Source organism: Hippichthys cyanospilos, chromosome 4 (genome assembly GCF_059441005.1).
Source record: "Hippichthys cyanospilos isolate Australia breed blue-spotted pipefish chromosome 4, RoL_Hcya_1.0, whole genome shotgun sequence".
NCBI lineage: Eukaryota > Metazoa > Chordata > Actinopteri > Syngnathiformes > Syngnathidae > Hippichthys > Hippichthys cyanospilos.
This window is the reverse complement of record NC_142372.1, coordinates 9,394,119-9,417,413: the sequence shown is the minus strand read 5'-3', so window position 1 is coordinate 9,417,413 and position 23,295 is coordinate 9,394,119. Positions and strand designations below refer to the sequence as shown.

General features: G+C 38.8%; 1 protein-coding gene across 2 annotated transcripts; it reads right to left on the bottom strand.

Annotated features, from left to right (window-relative positions):
• Positions 1–3,497: 3,497 nt before the first annotated feature.
• On the bottom strand, positions 3,498–16,561 carry onecut1 (one cut homeobox 1). 2 transcript variants are annotated; one of them, XM_088414014.1, is made up of 2 exons: positions 15,475–16,561; positions 3,498–9,646 (listed from the first exon to the last, which is right to left on the bottom strand). In XM_088414014.1, the coding sequence occupies exons 1-2, from the start codon at positions 16,559–16,561 to the stop codon at positions 9,354–9,356; spliced, it is 1,380 nt and encodes a 459-aa protein (XP_088270140.1). In that variant the 3' UTR covers positions 3,498–9,353. The 2 variants fall into 2 exon arrangements, with proteins under 2 accessions (XP_088270140.1, XP_088270139.1); XM_088414013.1 differs by having other exon boundaries at positions 15,490–16,561.
• Positions 16,562–23,295: the final 6,734 nt, after the last annotated feature.

The following is a 23,295-nucleotide window of genomic DNA, read 5'->3' as shown; positions in this document are numbered from 1 at the left end:
TTTGAGCTTTGTTTAGTTATTTGTTATATACTTACATTCAAACGGTCATCACAAATCCCATTTTTGGAAATGCTTGGATTTACAGGATTTACAATCTGAAATGGCCCCTGATATCATAAAGGGTCAACGCCTCTTGCTTTACCTGGTACAACAGATGAAAAGGGGAGGAAGGGTATAAGGTCAAAGTTCACAGGATTGCTGCAAACAACAGTCAGTTGATAATGGGCCTTTATCCAATAAAGGAACAAAGTTCGCACAAACAGACTTATTGGTGCTGTACACCAAAATGTCTCCAGGCATGAGACCTTTACTCAGCCCCATAATGACTGGATTTTCCGTCCACAATATGTTTAATTTAGCTGCCCTGTCCACCCAAAATCGCGAATACAATTGTTAAACTTGATCTATATTTATAATTGGTAATCTTTTTGTTAGGTATAAATACAAATAAAAATAAACGTTTGCTATAGCAATATATTTACTCACTGACAGATTAGCATTTATTTTTGTTATTTCTTGCAGTCTGGATGCAGCCTATAAATATATACATACATAGACTGTTCCCTTTCTGTGTAAATACAGCGTGTGTAAAAATGTATGTAAACACGTGTTTCATATGTACATGCATGCATTCGGTGCACTTCAACTCCTGTAAGTTAGTACATTCCAAAACAAAGAAGCTGCGATGTTAATGCTAAACTTAGATCAGTAGCTCTCTCTAGTGGATGAATGAAAAATAACGCAACACCTTCTCCACCCCTCAGGCCCTTAGCCGCTGTTTTCTTCTCTCCCACGCAGACAGAAAAACTCAAAACACAGGTCAAAATGTGCTTACAAGTCGCGTTTTACTCTCAGAATCGCTCCTACATTCATTCGACAAGATTTCCAGATTTGAGAGGTCCCTATAACGTGAAAGTTTTAATAGACGTTTGTCTCCTCAAAGCAATGAAACAAGAAAACACACTTGCCCAGTGAAAAGTACCCCCCTTTACAGATAACTAAATATTAGCTATAATAGCTACCACATGTTTTTTAGGTCCACTTTCAAATTCTGGGTCCCCACAGAATGAAAGTTCCGAATCAAGATTCAAGAGGTTTTACAGCACAAATGGTGTGATTGCTAACAGAGTTGTTCCTTGAAGCCAGGATAACCTGAAGACATACACACAAATGAATATAAACTCCTGTTCCGTGATGTCTCGCGCTGCAGACAACATTGATCACTGATTTAGACTATTTATCAAGCCCATTCTCCTCAAAGGCGAACATGACATCTTTTATTTGACTTTCTTATCTGATTTGATGCCTTATTGATTCTCTTTGTCTGCTCTACATGAGGAACGCTACAACAAAGCACACAATAAACACAAAAGGCAGGATTTCAGAAGTTGCAAATACCAACGATTTATTCTCTACTTTTCTTTTTGTGTCTACAGAAATGGTGAAATATTTGAACACTGGAAATAAAGCTGGGTGACATCATCACTTGCTTCTCAAGTCTTGTCTTTTTTGTTTTGTTTTGTTTTGTCTTGCTTCGCAGTCACAACAGATGATATTGCACGGCACTGAGAAAGCAGTCGCAAAAGCTCTGTGGGAGGGAATATGGCAAATCAAGTACTATAACATGTGCAACTAACACAAATATTATGACAGACATTGTAAACTCAAAAAGCTTCAAGAGTCCAAAGAAATCATTTACACACAAGCGCTATAAAGGGCCAGACCAAATGTATGACCGTCAAACAAATGTTATTATCACATGGTGGGGGTGGTTTTCATCTTATTGTTATTTCTGTTTGTTTGTAGGACTTCCTGATTAAATTCTGTCAAGGGCCTTGAATGACACATATGCCATGATACAGGGCTCTTAGCTGAAATTTCGGTATAAGTTCAATTAGCTTGGAAATGTTATATTTGAAGTTCAGCCAAATAGTTTACTAAAAAGTCAAATATTCCTTTTTTTGTGAGCAGATTGCTCACCCCTGACACACAACAATGACTCATCACTCTAAATTTATGACTTTTCCTCAAAAATCATTGTACAAAAAAAAAAAAAAGACACTTCTGAGGACAGTTCTTTGTGAGGTATAAATTATATGCTACTCAATGTTTAGAGATCCTTGTGATTGTCTTAAGCGCCATATAGTATTTCTTGTGTGACTTGAGACAGTCATATCATCACATTGGAACTCTTTCAATGGACAAAATGAGAGCATGTTTGAGGAGGATGCAGGTCCACGTAATCTACTAATTTTTTGTTTCACGTACAGGCCTTTTACTTAATAATGCAACCTGCAACTCTGTTTTGGGACTGCATAACATAATATAGTGTTATTAAAAAAACAAAAACAATGTTGATTTTACTTCATTGTTTCAAGTCATTCTGTTTCACATTATCACAGTCAACAATAAGAAAATGAAAATACCCCGTTGTTTAACCTTAACTTGTTCCACATCATTAGATTGTGTTAAAACCGATTTCCTAATTGTGTTGTTAAAGAACTATATGTATCATGAACTGGCTAGAATTGGCATTTTTCTTGCATTAGGACGACTTGGGTTGTACATTCCCAGAAACTTTTCCATGGGACAGTTTAAAAAATGTGGAGGGTTTTAGAAGTTAAAAACAAAACAAAACACAGTTTACATGGTTTATTGATATACTGTTTTTTTTTTTTTAAACTGATCACTAGGACTGTGTTCAAATGAAAAAAAAAAACACTATAGGAAAGATTTAAAGAACCATATTTTGAACCATTAAGAACATTCTAAGTGAATGCCAAGTACCTCTCTGATCATAAAACCATGCAACTTTTCCCGACCAATCAGGAAAGAAAAGTGAGTATCAGTGAAGTAAACAATTTTACTGCCAAATCATTAAGATTAGTCATACATAAATAATTTCAAAAAACAAAAATTAAAGCAAAATAGAGCATTTTGTCTCCCCTCACTTGACATAATTTATATCTGGCAAACTCATTACAATTTTTTTTAATATAATTTTTTTAACAAGCTGCCTTGTTAAAACATACTGACAACAGATCATTGTTTATATTATCATGTTTATCTTAATCGTTTAATACATAAAGAAATAGTAACAGAATAATCAACACGTTTCTTAGGATCATTAATTTACATTGATATTTTATGACAACGAAAACATTTGATTTTAAAGAGGAGAAATTTATTAAATTAAATTTATCTTATATTTTTCATTTTCAAGCACTGGTGCATGCATGGGGTGTAGAATCAATATCATATTTGCATAAAATCGAGATTATTCTGTAAAATATGACAAATGTCCCCTGTAAATTTAGCACATCTCCAGTTTATTCCCATGGAAACTTTACAATTTACAACCCAAGTGATAACCTTTTAAGTCTTTGGCATGACAATTGAGGACATCATACTGCCAACAGTATGCAGTAGACACTTAAAAAATAAAATAAATAATACGAATATCACATCAAACCCACACACACTTGCGCACTGATTCCTTGGATTAGCTTTTTTGCACTTTTATTAGACTTTGCTCATATTCATGACACAAGTACGTGCGTACCTAAAAAACAGATACGTGTTGAGGCAAGGCAGCAGGGCCACGGCTGTTGAAAAAGAAAAGAGAAGAAAGCAAAACATAAAAACTATAATTAAAAAAAAATAAAAAATCCGTGACACAGCGCCCTCTCCTGGCAGACCGGCTGCCTGGCCCCCACTGCACCCACCACTCGCATGTGTACATGAAGGCAGCAAAGTGGGCAGGACTTGCAGCCCTCTTTTTTTCAGCAGATTGTACATTTTGGACAGGAGATTCCCCCACACGACTACGCCTTCTACATTCTATACCCGTGAGAATGGCAAATAAAAAAATAAAAATAAAACGTCTACTTCACGAATGCCAGTGCTTTTCAACATTATACATATTTTTCGCCATTTTTTGGTTTGTTTTAAAAATCTTTGGATGTGCAGTATTGTAATACCCATTTAAAAACAATAGAAAACACACACGTACAAACACTTCAACAAAGTTCTGTTTTGGGAGGGGAGTGGCAGTGTTTAAAACACAAGGAAATGCCTCACAAACGCAACGCTGTAACATAAAACTTTTTTGTCTTTGCTTTTTTCCCCCTACTATATACAAATCTATAATTTCTACAAATGCATAAATTAAATTGAACGATTGGTTGAGGAAGAAGAAAAAATAAGAAGAATCCACAACACAGTAGAGAAAATAAGGGTGGGACGGACTTTTGAACACAACATCACAGCTGTTGGTTTTACCCTGTTAAAAAAAGCAATAGTTAACCATCATAACTGAGCCACTGAGAACTTTAGTGATCTGACTCATTTTTTTGTCATTAGTAGATGAAGTTTTGAAATGAGAGAGAAAAAAACATTGGTGTAGTTCCATTAGTCCATGTAGTCCATTATCGCACGGAGCACCAGTGCATCTGCACAGAACGCTGGAGTAAACAATTTTGACTGGCAGTCACGTTTGAGCGACAAAATATCAACTTTTGAACAGACTTCAAGTCATTTAAATGTGCTTGCAAATATCTTCGAACGTATTTTTGCATAAGCATATGTATTTGCAAATACGTTTAAACATACTTGTAATGAATTCTAATGTACTTTCAAATGGGTTCAAATGTAAAGGTTATAACATTTAGACTAAGTGAACTGGATGTTAGGCATAATCTTTTATGAAATATTGATATATTTGGTATATGTCCTATCGACCTAATTGGCACCAAACCTTTTGTTGTCATTGGGTAGACCCCTTCTTCCCCTAAAAAAGGAGTTAGCACGCATTAGTTCTCAATGGCTCAAATATGACCAAAAATATGCTTCTCCCGCCAATCAATATACATCAACCCTGAAACGCTTCTTTAAAAAAAACACCAACAAAAAAATAATGGGAAAACGGTTATACTCGGTCGCTGAAAGTACGCAAAGGAATTGTAACTATGAGGTATTTGGAGACATTTTGGAGAAGACATGCACGGCCAGAGTGAGAGAAAAAGGGTGTGACAAAGAGGAAGGGAAGGATGTTTGGGTACGTTGCTTTGGTATGTTTTCATTGCATGCGCTGGCGATAAAAAGCACCACAGTGTGATTTGAAACAAAATCAAAAACAGGGGGGGCGAGGTTTCTTTGGGGAGTGGTGGCCCTTCGACGGGCTTGAGGTAAGTCAAAGGAGAGAAAAGAGGTCAAGAGTGGTTCAACACTTTGGTTCAAGCAAGGCACTCGTCCTGGGAGTGTGAATGAGGAGGCGGTGGAGGATTATGATGCTGTCAGTAGCAGGATGAGGATGAAAATGATGGTGGTCTGCTGGGGCAACCAGCAAGAAACAGGGCAGAGGTTAGGAGCAGGTACAGTGGAACCTTTAATGTTCAAAGTTGGAATTTGACCAACAGTTAGGCAAAAGACCTGACTAGGACTCTATTGTGTTGATAAAGTACCACTAGTGGTAAACAAGCTATAGTTAGCGGTATGCAAAAGAGTCCCTACATAAGTACAGTTCTGTCGTATCAAAGTCTTATGTTTGTTTAATAAAAAAGAAAACTTAGACCGTTTTTACATAACTTTTTGTGTGCTATTTAAGTATTTTGCTTGATTTAAGTGTTATTTTTTTCTTTGGCTGTTTGGCAACATAACAATATGTTAAGAAAGTTATATTGCACGTTTTTTTTTTAATAATTAAAATGTCAGGATTTTATCAGATAAAGAGTTTAAAAAAATATTTGTATATTTCATGAGTTGATATGTACAGAAGCATTGTGTTGCCAATATACAGTAAATAATTTTGACCAGCAGACTTGTTTGTTTGTACTTAAACTCAAACAAATTCCTATGGTTTCAGGATTTAGCCTATGTGTATATTCGGACGTATTTGCAAGTGTGATTGGACATATTTTCAAATATGTCTGAAAATATTTCTAAGTATGTTCAAACATACTTTCAATTCTATTTTGACATACTTTCTAATAGCTTTGGACATACTTGCAAATATGTACAACATATGAACAAACATATGAAACATATGAACAAAATATGAACAAACATAGCATTTGTTCCCAAATTGCCATAGGGTCTAGATGAGTAATGCCTAAAGCCTTATGGGAAAAAAAAAATCTCATTTTAGCATTTAGACTACAAGTACGTTTGTTTTCATATTTGGAGGTTAATTTGAACTTGTTTGTAAATATGTTCAAATGTTTAAAAAAAAAACGTCTGAATTGATTAAAAAACATAAATTTGAACACACTTGTAAATACATTCAAAAATGTACATAAACATATCTGTAAGCGCTAATCAAAAATGTTTACTCCAGATTGGCAGCTTCACACTTCTGTAGAGCTCACCCTGTAGTTAAAAAAAGTAAACCTGCTTTACTCCATTTTTTCCACTTTTAAAATACAACAATATTCTTTGACGTTAATGATTTTGAAGAGTTTGGTTTAACATTAGAGGTTCCACTGTGTTTGATCTTTATCAAAGACTCGCTTTTAATTATTTTCTCTGCAGCTTTTATGTCCAGTGCCAAATACTGGAGAAATTTGAAACCCCATTAACCCCTGGATATGTACAGTTCTTTCCAAAAGAAAAGAAACATTTCCAAACTCCATTTCCAAACACTACAAATTTGAATGCATTTCCTTTCTATCGGGCAACGACTGAATATTTTACTACATCAGCGTGGCTATCGAGAGAGCAAGAATCGAGAGCAAGAGTGCATTTAGGAAAGATGGGGAGGGAGTGGGGCGGGGGGTTACAACATCATTTTTTACCACCACTCACAGAGGCCGTGCATTGAAAAAGAAAACAAAAAAGCAACAACAACACATCTTTGGTTATCTTTGGTATCGTCAAAGTGATAGAAATCACATATGGAACTTGAGTGAGGTAGCATCTTTGGTTTCACACTAGAAAACATCAGCAGGTGACACATTGTTTTGTTGGGTAAGGAAGCGTCTCTTTCTTTTCCTGCTCCTTCTGATAAATGTAGAGCTGCTAACTGTGGCCTTGAGGAAAAAAAACGGAGGAGGAGGATGACAAGGGGCCCGGCTAATTTATCAAACATGCTACGCTTCCCCCTGTGTAGTGCTTTTCTCCTTGTGCTGAAATGCATAGCTTGCCAGGCTTTGGATTGTTGGAGGAAGGGAGAAAGGAAGGTGATTGGACCATTGATCTTCTCCACCTGACACGTTTGATGGACACACAAATCAATACAATAAATAAAAGCAAAACACTATTTGGCTCACAGTGACAACGCGTTTTGATTGGCCTTCACAGCGAGCATTAACAGGAACATTCACGCCGCTTGCTGTAAAGGTACAACTGATTAACAAGGCATCTGTAAGGCAAAAAGTTTGACGCTTGACTCATGCTAACTTATTCAGGTATGATTGTGGCTGTAAAGCCACTGCTAGTGTAGTGGTTTACATAGATTTTTCTTTGGTTAAAGGTGAGCTGGGATTGACTTCGGTTCCTGCCTTGACCCTGAACAGAATATACTCTAAAAAACAAAAATATAAACAATGGATGATTAGGAATGTTGTGCCGTTGGTAGCACAGTGTTTCACATACTGGTATTTCATACAACTTTATATGACAACTGATGTATAATCCAGTTGACCTGACACTCAAAGTGTTGCAGAGGCAATGCAGGATTCGGAATGTTGTGGCAATGATAGTGTAGTGATTCACATAGTTGTTTTACATACATATTTACCATACACATCAGTTGTGCAGACTGCAAATTCTGATATGACTCTGACCCGAATAAATTCAAAACATAAAAAAATGAATGATAACGAATGTTGCGCAACAAATGTTGTAGTGCGGTGGTTCACATTGTGGACTTTGAAACAATAACCCTATACTTTATGTCACCTTGCATTTGCTCCAGATCCTAATCTGGCACCAAGCATGATAATTAAGATGATTAAGAATGTTGCCGTCATTTTAATGTAGTGTTTCACATAGTTAACATGCATGCAAATAACCCTATGGTATGTCAACCATGCAAACTTCAATTTCTAACCCTGGACAGAACAAATGAATAAAATGAGGTGGATGTAGTAACACAATTGCAAAATAGGTAATGTAGTGGTTGACATAGTGGGCTTTGGTACCGTTGTATTACCTTATGGGACCTTAAACGGGATACACCGAAAAGGAATGGATGAATTGGTGGACACACAAGCATGTTGCGCCATTATTAGTGTAGTGGCATGGACATGAACCCTAAACGGAATGACTAACAAAACCTCGAGATGTACAATTACGAATGCTGATTACCTACTTGACTTTAATGTCAATACACATAAACTAGATAAGATCAACTTTGTATCACAACAGTCCATCCATCTATTTTCTTAAGCCGCTAAGTGCCCGGGAGAAACCCACACGGGATCGGGGAGAACATGCAAACTATATTACAACAGTAAATAAGATAAATGCAAAATGAAAAAAAATGGAATGTAGAAGGTCAGGAATGTTGGAGCGTTGTTAGTGGTTCATATGATTGACTTTTGTGAAATTTCCCTAAATTAACACACAGGTGCATAACTATTAAAAGAAAATTGATAGATAGATGACCTAACATTACGACATGGTAGTGTAGTCGTTCACATAGCTGACTTTTGTGTAATTGCCCCAGATAACTCTGAACCGATCAACTAAATAGAAGGATGTGTGACTGGGAATATTGCAGCAGCGGCTAGGTTAACAACTACAAAATATCATCTTTGGTCAATAGCACTGCTACCGTTTGACATGTAGGCGGCATGAGCGAAGCTTTGGTTTCTCTTGTTTAAAAAGGACCTTTCAGCACAATGGAAGGAAAGCACTACATCACGATCCAAGGTGGGAATTTTGGGCTAGCTGTCTACGCTATGGGCTCACCTCCCCATAATTGTCCAGGAAAAGAAAAAGTAACAATCCAGTAGCTCCTGTAGGATTTAAATTTCTCTAACGATGATTGGCCAAATCCCACTGAAGCTCTGTAGATCAGACTGATTAGAACTTCCATTTTGGGAGTCAGATAGTGATAATGGGAAGGGGTTTCAGGGGTTGTCGTAAAGCTAGAGACCAGTGAGTACAGAAAAAGAGCGGGTGCCAGTTTTTTTTGCAGTGTGTAACACAAACATGTCAAAGCAGGTCAAACAAGAAAAAAGAAGTCTTTGGTTTGTTTTTTTTTCATCTTTGGATACTATAAATATGAATATAGTACAGATTTAAGGGCAAAATTGTGAGGTCTTTTCTTTGCAAGGTTCTCTTCAGTTTTAAAGCTTTTCCACCGAGTCAAGTCCATGAGTAAGGGTCAGAAGCGCGCATCGGGTCCTTCTTCAGGCTTTGGTGCAGGCGCTGAGGCCGGGGCCGGGCGGGTGGCCGGAACCGTCGTCGACCCACTTGTCCAGGCTGCGGCGGCGCGCGTTCATGAAGAAGTTGCTGACGGTGGCCAGCTCCAGGCCCAGCTGCTGTGCGATGGTCAGCTGCAACTCTTTGGAGGGACGCTTGTTCTCCTTGAAGATGGCGTGGAGGGTCCGCCGCTGCACATCCGTGAACACCAGGCGGGGTTTCTTGGCCGCCGGGTTGCCCCGCTCGCCGCGGCCGTGGTCTTGTTCCTTGCGCTTGCACGCTGAGGAAAGGCCGGTAAAGACAAGAGGGAGCAGGGATGTGAGTCGTCGATAGCCTCAATCAAAACATCTCTCAGGATGACAATAGGATTACTCAAATGTTACAAACATCTCCCAATATGACTATAAGTTCAGACAGGAAAATTTAAATATTAGTATGTCTTGATCTGGCAATACATCCAACCATTATCTCGGCATACCGGAGCCAATCCTAGCTGTCTTTGGGCAGTAGGCGGGTTTCACTGAATTGGTTCTCAGCCAATCACAGACGAACAACCAGCCACACTCACAATCACACCCAACCTTGCCAATAAACATACAATGCATGTTTTTGGAACCCGAACCCATGACCTCCACACTATGAGGCGGTTGTGCTAACCAGCGCTTCTGAAAATACACTGATTATAAAATTACCATTTTTTTTTTTTACCTCAAAGCAGACCATGCCATGCCATATGTAGGACACACCAGGTTATAATGTACAAAGGGTTATAAGGTTTATTATTGCACATTAAAGGAAACAAACCAACATAACAAATAAGTCAAATTTCAAACAACTTTAATGTGACATCCATATATAAGGCAAACCTGAAAAAGAAAGAAAATGAAAAGATTTCAAGTGAGCCTTTTTCTCTGAAAAAATATGATAGAAACATCTTAGTTTGCTGAAAGCCAAAAAAATCCAAACTATAATAATTTGCTTAATGAAAACATACAGTAGGGATTATTAAACAGAATGTCAGGTCAAGAACTTCAAGGCTCTAATAGTATCTCAAAGCACTATATCAGCCAAAAAGCAATCTCAACTGGGCTGACAATAAAGGTGTTAATTTGAAAGAAAACAAAAGTTTTGTAGACTAAGCAGAATTTGTAATTATTTCTAAAATAAATACAGACTTGCTGCTCTGCAATCCATTTTGTTTACTGTTATTGATGTTCAATACTAGAAATCCCCTTATTATGTGTTATATAATGTTTAGATTTTTTTTTTTATAATGTTTAGACATTTCTTTAGAGACTTCAGTGAGCATTATTGTGTTAGAAAACAGGTGATTTTGTTATTCGTTACCAATTTTATATCACACGGTAAGTGCGAAGTATAAAGATTTTCATTTAAATCTTGTTCATTCTTTCTTACTTGCACCTCTAACAGACAACCAAAGAGTCTGACTAAAGTGTGGTTTATAACCACAGGCCAAGGATGTGAAACTGTGGACTAATTTTAGAAGATAAAATGTGTATACTGTAGCTGAGCACTTTTAAACTGTAATAACCACTTTTCACCAACCAGACATTGCCTAAGAAGACTTCTGACCCCAAGCATGTGCTCCACCGGAGAAGAAGAGAGATGGTCTTACTTTCAGGTAAAATGGGAATCTTATTACACTGTTGCAAAAACAAAACAAAACAAAACAAAACATTTTTATTTAAGTGCTGGCTGCAACTTTAGTGTCTGCCATCAGAAGGAATGCTGTTTTTTTGTTCCAAAAACATTATCCACCCTGAATATTACAGACTTACTCAAATGTAGGCTGTTATTAAGTTTAGTTGGGCAAAGATCTTTGCTTTGTTTCACTACTTTAGTGTCTATGTTGCTGTCATTAGCTGTGGCTTCAGCTGGGTGCTTTGCATTTATGTGGTGGGCTAAAATCGAGCTGCTTCTTTGCCAAGCAAGTTTCTTTTTTACAAAAAAAGCACATCACTCGTGGTTTTTTTAAGGTTAAATTCATCGAACCGACATCTCTCCAATGCTTCTTCACTTTCATGTCTTCCTTCTGCTTCTGAGCGTGCTCTCCCACCCACAACAGGAGCATATCAGGTTATGCCAAACACAATAACAGCCAATCAATATCCACTTCAGAGTGTGATTGACCTTTGTTTTCCAATCCCCAACAACTCAAGCACAAGAAGCCCGATGCATAAAAATGGTTCTAATCATCACACAGAAAGACAAACGTTAGGGATTAAAAATTCAATTAATGTGATTTTAAAAATAATGCTTTAAATCTGACTATAATTATCCATCCATTTTCTAGAGCCGCTAATCCTCACAAGGGTCACATTCTTGCTGGTGCCTATCCCAACTGAATTTGGGTAGTAGGCAGGGGACATCTTGAACTGGTTGCCAGCCAATTGCAGGGCACACAGAGATGAACAACAATTCATGCACCCAATCGCACCTAAGAACAATTTAGTATGTCCAATAGACCTGCCATAAATGCAGTTTTTGGCGTGTGGGAGGAACCAGGAGTGCCTGGAGAGAACCCATGCAGGCTTGGGGGGAACATGCAAACCACACGAGAAAGCCGGTGCGAGGTGGATTTGGATCCCTGAATTGTGAGGTGGACGTGCTAACCACAGCATCATCGAGCCGCCCGGACTGTAATTAATTAACATCAATTCATCTGTTTAACTGACACCCCTGTATATTTTAATCTGTTATTTGTTTAGTGTATTTAATATGACAGATTAAATTTGTCCAATGCTCTATTTCTCTGCTCTGTAGTAAGAAATGAACTAAAAATTCTCCTCTCTGTAATTTTTATTGCCACACATGTCCAGTGAGGTTGCTGGCAATAACGTCATGCACTGTAACTATCTGATAATGAAGTATTGAAATGAGTCAGCAGTCATGTAGATAATTTAGCTAAACATCTCAGAATGATGCAATTCCCCACCATTACTAGAATGACATAACAACATCAAACTTGACTTTTTTGACCTTACAGGCAGGTTGAAATTCATTACATTTGAACATAAATGGACGTGCAAGGCAGAAAAAAATCCCATTCACAGTTCACTCATGTCATTTTTGAGAATTCACTGCAATGTCATTGATTTATTGATGCCTGTGGGAAATTTGCCATTATGGTAACTCTCGGTGACTAAAATAAGCGAAGATCAAAAGAGGTTAAGTACATTTTAAAAACAGTATATTAGGATTTTAACTTAAACAAACAAACAAACAAACAAACAGGTTACATGGGAGCTGGGCTTTTTGACTAATAGAATGCTGGTTAACAGCAGACAGTGGAGACCGTCAGGCAACAATGGGCGCTGTCCATGGTTCTGAAAACACTCAACGAAAGGCTTGAAACTGTCAACTATATCTCCACTGACATTAACATCTATGCACGAGTCAGTATACAATGCACGCAACATCCATGTTCTCAAATATAAATAGCGAACCATCGTAATGGGCTATCTCAACACAGACAAGAAGGCCGAGAAGCGGAATCAAGAACCTCTGGAGTGAGTTGCAGATTTTGTAATCTCTAACACACCGTCATGTTGCCCACACCACACAGACCCTCAATAGAGGAAGGAGCTCGGCTGGTTACGTGCTTGGTTTTGAAAGGGTCACTTCTCCCATTTAGCGAGAGATGGCCTAGACCAGGAGGGGGCAGACTTGGGTAGCACACATAATGCTAAACAAGCATCTGTTTGTCCGTGTGAAAGCACTTTCACACTAAAGACACTACTCTCTAATATGTGATTTTACATTTGATATATATTTATATTACTGTGATTAGAAATGTCTGCCCCCAATTTGGCTAAACATTAACTGCTATAATAGATCAACAGCAGTGAAGGCCACGCAGGCATGGACCTCAGATCGAAACAAACACACGCGCGCGCGCGCACGCACGCTCGCACGCACACACATACACACACATAAACTCGCTGTGACTGCTCTCAGCTAATCATTATTAGCAACAGCGATAACAGTTCTAATGTGGAGACAACAAGAATAAGAAAGGTATATATATATATATATATATATATATATATATATATATATATATATATATATATATATATATATATATATATATATATATACTAGAATAATAAACCGTTATTATTCAATTGTTGCATTCTATTTGATCATTAATTTAGTGTGGGTTATAAACAGGGATTTTACATAACCGTCTTTTTGGTACAGAACGTATTATTTAACAGGCAGACTATGGCTAAATGTTGGACAGAAAGTTGTACATTATTTGATATAATTACGAATATGTAAATTATTCGTTCATGTTTTTCTATTCTAGTTGATTCTTTTCTGCAATTTTGAATGCAGAGTGTAGAATTGTACAGGGGGGAATGAGAAAAGGCCCGAGATTAATTTCAGATCTAAAATCAATAAGAAAATCACATCCACTTCACCACGTTGTTTCTCAAAAATTCTCTCGTGCGCACACAATCACTACACACAGATTCATATACTAAGCATACACACGCAGCACACACACCCATCCGTAACTGTATCATTGCCATTTTGTTTTTAATTATCATTTTTAAAATTGTCTGGCACTCCTTTTCATTTTGAACCTCTCTACCAAAATACTGTTACTATTTTGAAGTGTACATCATCTGTGCAGCTTTTAAAAATGTCTAAAATTGCTTTCTTCCGTCGTGATCACACACACACTCCAAAAAAAAAAAAAAAACATAATTCCTCTATAGTCGACTAATACAGCAATTAAATCATATTTGAAAATGTGATTTAATTAAATTGTGATTTAAGGGTTTTTTTTCTATCGTAATCAAAATAATGAACTATATAACAACTAAACAATAATTTCCACACAAAATAACGCACATTTAAATGCGTTTCCTTTTTTTTTTTAAATTGTATATCCATAAAGTTCTCACAAACACACACCAAAGAACAGCAGGCTTGAGAATGAATCAAATACGATTACATACACGCACGAAGTCGTCACGCATGCACACGCGTGCGCGTACTTTCAATCCAGTATGCAGATTCATCCTAATTTTTAACCAAAACAAAGCAAAACACACACACACACACACACATTCACACACAATTGCATACACAAATCGATTTGCCTCATAAACCATAGGAAGAAAAATCATCTTATTAATCTTATGGGTCATTGTGGGTGTGCAGAGAAAGAGCGAGAGAGAGAGAGAGAGAGAGAGAGAGAGAGAGAGAGAGAGAGAGAGAGAGAGAGAGAGAGAGAGAGAGAGAGTATGCGTGCGTGCGTGTGTGCGCGCGTGCCTTAATTGACTCCTGACTACCACAGGGACAAACTAATACAAAGGTCTATCAGTTAATTAGAGAGGGGGAAAACAACACGCACCCCAGCCGGGAATAAATAAACATAACCACTAGTGAACTGCAGTGCATTGGTAAACAATAAAGTGCCATTTAAGAAGGGATACAAATCACCATGCACATACACAAAGGCCTGTTGTAAATGTGTGTTTACAACTAGGCCAGAAACGAAGGAGCTGCTGCTCGGTCGCATGTACACCAAAATAAATATACTAACGACTGTTCCAAGGATCGACTTAGGATACAGAAGCACGGGGTCGATATTGTGAGGTAAAACGACACCAAAAAAAGAACATGTACACAAACACCAGCCACAACTAAATAAAAAAAAATAAAATATTATAACAGGCCTCTCTTTCGTGTATACACACACACACACACACACATTCGATTGTCTTGCATTTATTTCACTTTAAGCAACACTAACACCGAAGACTACATGATGTTATGTAAAAAAAAAAAAAAAAGAATATACAATCAACATGCACTTTAATAAATCAAAGTCATAATGGCCGATAATTGCGTGAATTGGAATGCAGGCACAAACGACTCGACGCAGATGGAAATAAGCCAAAATAAATCACGCCATGTGATTAGGGCAAAATAAAAAAAAACCCTGGAGTTTGAATTCCCTCTCGAGTTTCTTATTGATTGTTTTCAATATTAAAGTAGCCTTGAGAGCGAATGCTGGTGAGAGACGCATGCATGCAGCTGTAATGAAAATAGAATAAAATGTAGCTTTACCGAGGCTTCGCTCACCTGCGAGCCTGAGCGCACTCATGCGCTGGAACTCAGGCTCCTGCAGCCACTTCCACATGCGGCGGAAGGTCTCCCTGCCCGACTTGAGCTTGGACCACGGTTTGGGGTTCCTCAGCAGGTCGGACAGGGTCCCCTGGGAGCGACACAGGACCCGCTGGGCGAAGATGGCTTGGGGGATACTGTAGCGCTTGAGCTCCGTGGTGATCCTCTGCGCCACCTCTTTGGTATTCACCTCCTCCATCTGGCCTCCTCCGCCGCCGCCTCCTCCTCCTCCAGCGCCGCCGTTGATGGCTCCTTGCTGGCCGAGCGCGGTGGCCTGCTCCCGGCCGCCTCCTAGCCCCTGCCCGTGGCCCTGCGCTGAGAGGTGGGCGTGCGGATGGTGGTGCAGGCCGTTGAGTTGCACCATCCCCGCCGTCGAGCTCATGTGCTGTTCGGCGTGGCGGCCCAGCATGGCCGGGTGGTGGGCCTCGAAGCCGCTGGGCGTCAGCATCTTCTCCCCGGGCATGGCGGCGGCGCCGGGGTGGGCGTAAGGCGGCAGGCCGGCTTGGCTGCTGTGGATGCCCGCCAGACCGGAGCCGGACAGCGGGGAGAGACTCTGGCCCATGCAGGGGTCCTTGTGGTGGTAGGCGGGGTAGAGAGTGTTCATGGGAGCCAGGCTGCGGTCCTCGCGCATGAGCGTGAAGCTGCCGCTGACGTTGCCCGGGATTCTCTGGTGCGGATGCGGGTGATGGGGATGCGAGTGCGGGTGGTGGTGGTGGTGGTGCGGGGAGAACTTGTCGGACACGGTGGAGATGGGGGGCAAGGGCTGCAGGGGGGTCAGGGTGGTGTAGGTGCTGCTCGCGCTCATGCCGGGGGCTTCGCACATGCTGATGGCAGGGTGCAGGTGTCCCGGGTGGTGGTGGTGATAGTCTCCGCCGTCCAGGAGTGTCGCCATACCCATGGCGCGGTGGCTCAGCCCCCGCGGACTCGGACGAGAGTGCGGGCTGTGGCCGCTCAGCAGCTCCCCGTGGCTGCTCACAGAGTCATGGCCGTGCAGCTCGCCTATATTTTCCATCGACAGCTGAGCATTCATGGTCCGGGCGGCTCTGTGGACCGACCATCTATGTGACCTGCTTAGCTGGCGCCCCCCCACCCACCCCCAAAAGTCCTCAAAGTTCAATTCTTTTGTTCTTGTCTCTTCTTCTTATAATTTAAAAAATGCACACTACCTCTGTTCCGTCTCCTAGATCCACGTTTTCTCCATTCATAAACGCATATCTTTTCAATTTTGTAGCATTATTTCTTTCCTTTGTGAATCAAGCCCCCCCACCGCCAGCCAGCTGTCCTTGCGCTCCGGTCGGGTGCCGCGCCATCTCTCTCTCTCTCTCTCCCTGTTTGTGTGGGTCGACCGCTGCAGCGCATGCACATGCGCACTTCTCTCTCTCGCCCCTCCCTTTCTCTTCCTTTCCCTCTCTCTCTCTCTCTCTCTCTCTCTCTCTCTCTCTCTCTCTCTCTCTCTCGCTCTCTCTCTCTCTCTTTCTCTCTCGCTCTCTCTCTCTTCCCACCTTTCAGTGCCACGCCCCTCGGCGCCGACGTCACAAACACTATTTAAAGAAGTCAGGCGGTATTTTCGATTTTACATTGCTTTACTTATGTATTGCTAAATGAGAGGTACTTATTTAATCGGAATTACAAAGACTGCAAAAAAATGTAGTCCTCTTTTATGGGGAAACATGTTTAAATATTTATCTCTAATCCTTGAAGTAGGCTAATAAGGACTGCAGTAACTTATTGGCACAAGCAAACAACTGATACACGTCATTTCGTGAATTCACGGTCAAATCTGAAGTTCACAAGCATTTGGTCATTAGTGCAGCAGCCCCCAGTCCTGGACGACCCCCACCCCACTCCCAACGCCTGTTTGCTAAGAATCTGGCGGTTTAAAGCAATTGAGGGACACTGGTCTGCGGCACCTTCCTCTTTGATAGAAAACGATGAGCAGATGTGTCTATTGTTCATGTACAGGGCTTAACGAACCAAGCCGAGCACTGTGTGCGCGCGTGTGTGTGCGCGTTTGTTTATATATGTCACACTGATTCGGAAAAGGTTTTAAAATGCCATTTGTGCACAATAAAGCCTCTTTTGCAGGGTGTTCAAAGTAGACCCAGTTAACCATTTGCAGGCCCTTTATTGGAATGCATATTTTAATAATAAAGAAAGCATTAGAAACAAAAACTCACAACCTACAGTAATGTTCTTTAATTCTTTATTTTGGTTCAATTATGTTGTTCAGATAGTTCAATTTACTGGTTTCTACAGAATGTACAGTTACTTAAACAAATCAAATCTGAACCTTGATATATTCAGAGCGTTATTTAAATTGCCTGACCGGGCGACTTCTTCTGGCATAAAGGGAATGTGTGTGTCATCTTAGAGTATGTCCTGTCAGATCAGTCATTCATTCCAACGACACCAAGATATTTGCACTCACAACTAATATACAAAGATGTGAAATTTCAAAGTGTCCCATTATCCTGCATGCACACGTTCTTCTATTTCTCTGCTTGGAACAAACATATAAAAGTAAAAAAAAAAACAGCTCTTTAATGTTTGCAGAAGGCTCTATATTACAAAAAACACCACAAGCCACAAATCCAAAACCGTGCTACATTTAGAACAGTGAGGAGCACAACACTATCTCAATACTAAAAAGAGAAAGGTTACACAACTGTTCATAACCTTCTACCTTTTTCAAAACCGCGAGCAGGAAGGAATTTAGCAACTTTTTCTGCTGTTAATGGAAACTTCACAAATGATGTCAAGATATCAGGAAATGTACACCAGTGTCCAGACTGCAAAGCATAAAGCTACAACTAGTGATTTTCAAAATGTATGAACTGAATTCATGCGGTTATCACATTTAACAACATCATGAGTTGTTGTGTTTGCTCTTTACTTGGAGAAACTTGATGTGGGTGCAGGATTACAGTGCCAGTCAAAACATTTGGAAACACCTTGAAAAATATTTTGATATGCACTACTGTGAACAAAAAGTCATTTCAGATCATAAAGCAACATTTGCATCATAAAGCTGACAAAGGAATTACTTACACTCTCAAAACAGTTGGGCTTAAAAACAACTTGAGTATAGGACAAAAAAGGACCGACCCAACATTTAAGTCAATTTGACCCATCTTTATGAGTTGAGCGCCAGAAAGTTGGGTCAAACAAACCCAAATATTGGGTCAATCATTTTTTGAACTATTGTTAGATTATTTATGACTCAAGTGTTTTTAGAGTGTAGATCTATAAATCTTTATCTTGGCAAAAGGTGTCTGATTTGAAGGGTCATCGCTATAACAACAGTTGGGTTAAATATAACCCAATTATGGGTTGAAAAATGACCAACATTTGGGTTTATTTGACCCAGCCCTTTGAGTTGTTTTAGAGAATTTAAACCAATTCATGAGGTTGTTTAAAACAAAACAACCCAAGTTTGGGCTTGTTTTGTGCAAAATAAGCCAGGCGGTTTGGGTCATAACCTTCCAAATATTGTGTCGGTCCTTTTTTGACCCAACTGTTTATAGAGTTTTTCAAAAAATGCCTGAACTGAAGGGTCTGTCTTCTAAACAGCTGAGTGAAAGATAATCCAATTATGTGTCAAAAAAGGATCCATCCAATAAATGAGTATGTCCCAACAGTGTTGATAATAACCCAGTTTTGAAGTTTTTCTTCATAAACAATCCAGGATTAGTGTTGTTTTCTGTTAAACAACACAGACGGTTGGATCATATTGATAAAAACAAACAAAAAAAAAAAAAAAACTGTCTTGGTCAATTTTTGACTCATGATTGATTGGGTTGGATTTTTAGCCCAACTGTTTTGAGAGTATCACTCACAAACCTATTCTGGGTTCATTAGGATCACTTTATTTAACACATAATTCCATGAACATTTCTTCATAATGTTGTAGAATCAATCTAACATACAGGATTAAAAAATAAATAAAATAATGATTACTACTCAATTGATGTTTTTTCCAAACTTTTAAACTTTTATGTAATGGTATAGCCCATCACAACCCAACAAAATTGAGAAAAGACGCATTTGCACAAGTATGCAACTAGCATAAAATTTAATATACTCCATTAAAAAGTCAAATTTTTTAAAATGTTCACTCTAAAGGCGGACCCCTGTTAACATGATGTCAGGGGCCGTTTAGTCTAATATGGCAGCAGGCGAGGTGACAGCTTGCAGTGGTCAGTGTCCTGCTGGACTCCCCCTCGCCACTGAATGGGGGGGACATGTCAAAGGTGACGCTTCAAGACTCCTAAAGCCAACATCTGCGGGTGTGTAGGCGAGTGGGGGCCGGTGGGTGGGCAACAGATTAACCTTTCAGACTTTTCCCTGTCCCGGACCTGCTAAGGGGGCCCCCGCATCTGTCAGGGGGTCCCCACAATGGAGACGGCACTCGCTTGAAACGAGTCAAACAAAAGAAACGAAGAAGAAGAGGGGAAAAAAAGAAGTTAAAGAAGTTAAACTGTCTCTGATGTGAAGTCAATGTCAATGGCGTGTGTGTGACGTGTGTCTGGACAGAAGGAGACTCAATTCCTTCCCCAAAAGTGTGCCTGACCAAGCGTGCACAGAATGGACACACACATGCACACGCACAAAAACACCCGATTGAAAATTAACTGGAAATGCCGACACGCTGTCAGGGAACGTATTGTGATTTACTTGGTATACACAATGTCTCAACACATACCTAGCGACAATTGACAATGATAGGAAACTATTGCATAAGGTTTACTCGGATCTTGCAAAGTAGCACAAATGTTGGAACATAAATTTAAGATGTTATTTGTTCATACTCCAGTTCTATAAAATGCTTTAAAAATATAATTCCCTGATCGTCCAGGCACCCTACAATATAAATGAAGAACATGACGGTTTCCTATTTTGCTTTATCAATCTGGGCTGAGGATTATTTTACATATCAGGGGCCACTTCAGTTTCTATAAATAAATAATTGATAAAAACAAATAAAATAACAATTCCAAAATTGTTTCCGATTTTATCAGAATTTATTGCTAAAATAATTGTTTTAGTATTTTTACAGCAGGCCAGCTACGGCATTTTCGTTGACTAATTGTGACCCTCAAGCCATATAGGTTTCCTATCTTATAAATGGCTATGTCATAAATGTTTATGCACTGATGGTTTCCTATTCTATAAATGGATAAATACATGAACATATTGTAATAGTTTATGCACTGATGTGTACAGAAGCACGGTATGCAGCTCAGTTACTGTAAAACTTGTTCATTGTACAAGTGTTTTACAGTGTGCTCCAGAAGTGTTTCACAAAAAAAGATTTTAGTACAGTCAAACTAGAAATAGATTATGACATATTTGCACTCCAGTATATTTTTCAGGTTGCTTTGATTTTTATAAACAAAAGTCCTTCCTAAACCAAGGACCTACTCTCGGTGCAGTGCTTGATAATATCACTGATGGAGACCTGGTGCCCCAAAACAATGAGGCCCCATTTTTTTGTGAAGGTAATAGTCCAGGTCCACCTTCTACAGAAAAAAAAAAAATCTTTTTGACACACTGTAAACCTATTTGATTAAGGGTACGCATGAAGTCTTTAATTTACTGTATGTAAAGCAGTGGTTTATTTTTATTTTTTTTAATGTGCCTTTAAGAAGGGCTCTGTGACATTGGCGAGTATCTGTGTGAGTGCCTGATTGTGAGCTGTGGCCAACAGCAGCTTATGTAAAGTGTCTCTGCGACTGTGATCATAACTACAACATATATGTTATATGTACTGTTATATGCATTGCATAAACTTGTGTTTGACGTTGTTTAATTCAGATAGCCCTTGAAATATTGTGTATACAATTTTGTAGTTCGGAAATTGTAAATCGAATGATTTATTTGTTTTATAATCCATTGTGTACATTAGAGTTGTAATAAAAATAATTTTGATTTTTTTTTTTTCAGAAATCTGACTGACACAAAATGTTCCACTCTGATAAACAATATCTGTCAACTTTATAGTCATGTCAACCTCATTTAAATTAATGTAAAATAACAACATAAAATGTCACTGCATCTTACCTTCTCTAAGTAAGATGGTCCATATCCATTAAAAATCATTTGAATTGATTCACTTATCAAGTCGTTTTAGATAGATAGATAGATAGATAGATAGATAGATAGATAGATAGATAGATAGATAGATAGATAGATAGATAGATAGATAGATAGATAAAATCGATCGAATAATAAATGGCCAATGGCTGACCTTACATCTACACATTCTCATACAGATCGATATGCATTCTGGACCTGCGTGTGTGTGCGTGTGTTTCTGTGTGTGTGCCCATGACATTTCCGTTATACAGACAAAGATAAGAAACATGTTATTTCTTGCACAAAAACACGGACCGCCCAGCATGAACTCAAGTTGATTAAACAGCAATTAGTAGAGCATGAACGTAAAGCGCATGTGCAGTTCTCAGCCTAAAAATAAACAAAACAGCACCGAGAAGACTGCGTGAGTCATGCATGTCGTCTTCCACGCCGATTATTCATCATTCCCGTGCAGGTGGACTAATATGAGAGGTGCGGATCAATAGTTACCCCCCCCCCCCCCCCCCCCCCCCCACACACACACACACACACACGCACACACACGCACGCATGCGCATGCACATGAAAATGACAGTAAGGGAAGGAGGTGGGGGTAATAAATGACATTTGCCAGGGTAAAATTTAACAAACGAACCCAAATGTGATCATTTGAAGGAAAACTGAATTAGCCTTTACAAAACAAATGCCATTCCTTTTGTTATTATCCTTTTTAGAAGCCATAAACAAAATACCACTTTACCTTTAAACGCCCATTAAATTAAAGCTGTCTTTTATATACGATTAAGGATTAAATCCTTCACGTTTAAAGCCTTAAGCAAATATGTTTGCAAAATGAAAAGCCCCTATTTCTCGAGTGAAAAAAAGTGCATTGCGCGAAGGCTGCGTGGCCTTCACCGCATATTTGAAGTGCACAGGCCTTGATAACACGGCATAATCGATACCGAATACATTTAGAATTCCTGCAGGGGGCTCAAACTGAGGCCTTTGAATCGGTGGAATAAATAAACAAAGCTAAAATAAAGATTCTTCTTTTTAATTCATCGAACCACATGTTGCATTTTTAGAATAAAAAGAAGCCCACCATTGTTTATAATGCAGAGCTGTTGTAGCGAATACATTATTGAAAAGATCCGCAATGGATGAATGTTTTAAGCTATTCACTATTTTATGAACCGAAGGAGAGGAATATCAACGGGTCAAAATGGTAAACAGAAAAAACGGCAGAATAAATATGATGGATGACCTATTTGTAAAATATTGTATTATGAGGGTAAAGAAAGAAGATGAAATTCTTAATTTGAAGAGAATGTTTTTTTTTCAATTGAAACCTATTTGTATTCCAAAACAAATTTGAATGAGTAAGTACTTTATTATAAGTATACAACAAAACGTGAAAATACGATTGAAAATTACTTCATTAAACAAGAAAAATAAAACAAAAAATATATTTAAAAAAATACATTAAAAATGTATTAAAAAATACATAAAGACGCAGGCACTATACGGAATCCCAATGTTGACCGTCTATGTATAATAATAATAATAATAATAATAATAATAATAATAATAATAATAATAATAATAATAATAATAATAATAATAATAATAAAAATAATAATAATAAATTCAGTATCAATGGTCTGTAATCCATCAGTCATCCACCAGATG

Bases quoted from the DNA above. Each gene is read 5' to 3' on its own strand.
- onecut1 (XM_088414014.1), bottom strand. From the start codon at position 16,561: ATGAATGCTCAGCTGTCGATGGAAAATATAGGCGAGCTGCACGGCCAT. The intron at 9,647-15,474 runs GTAAAGCTACAT...GCCTTTCCTCAG, and splicing joins CGCAGGTGAGCGAAGCCTCG to CGTGCAAGCGCAAGGAACAA.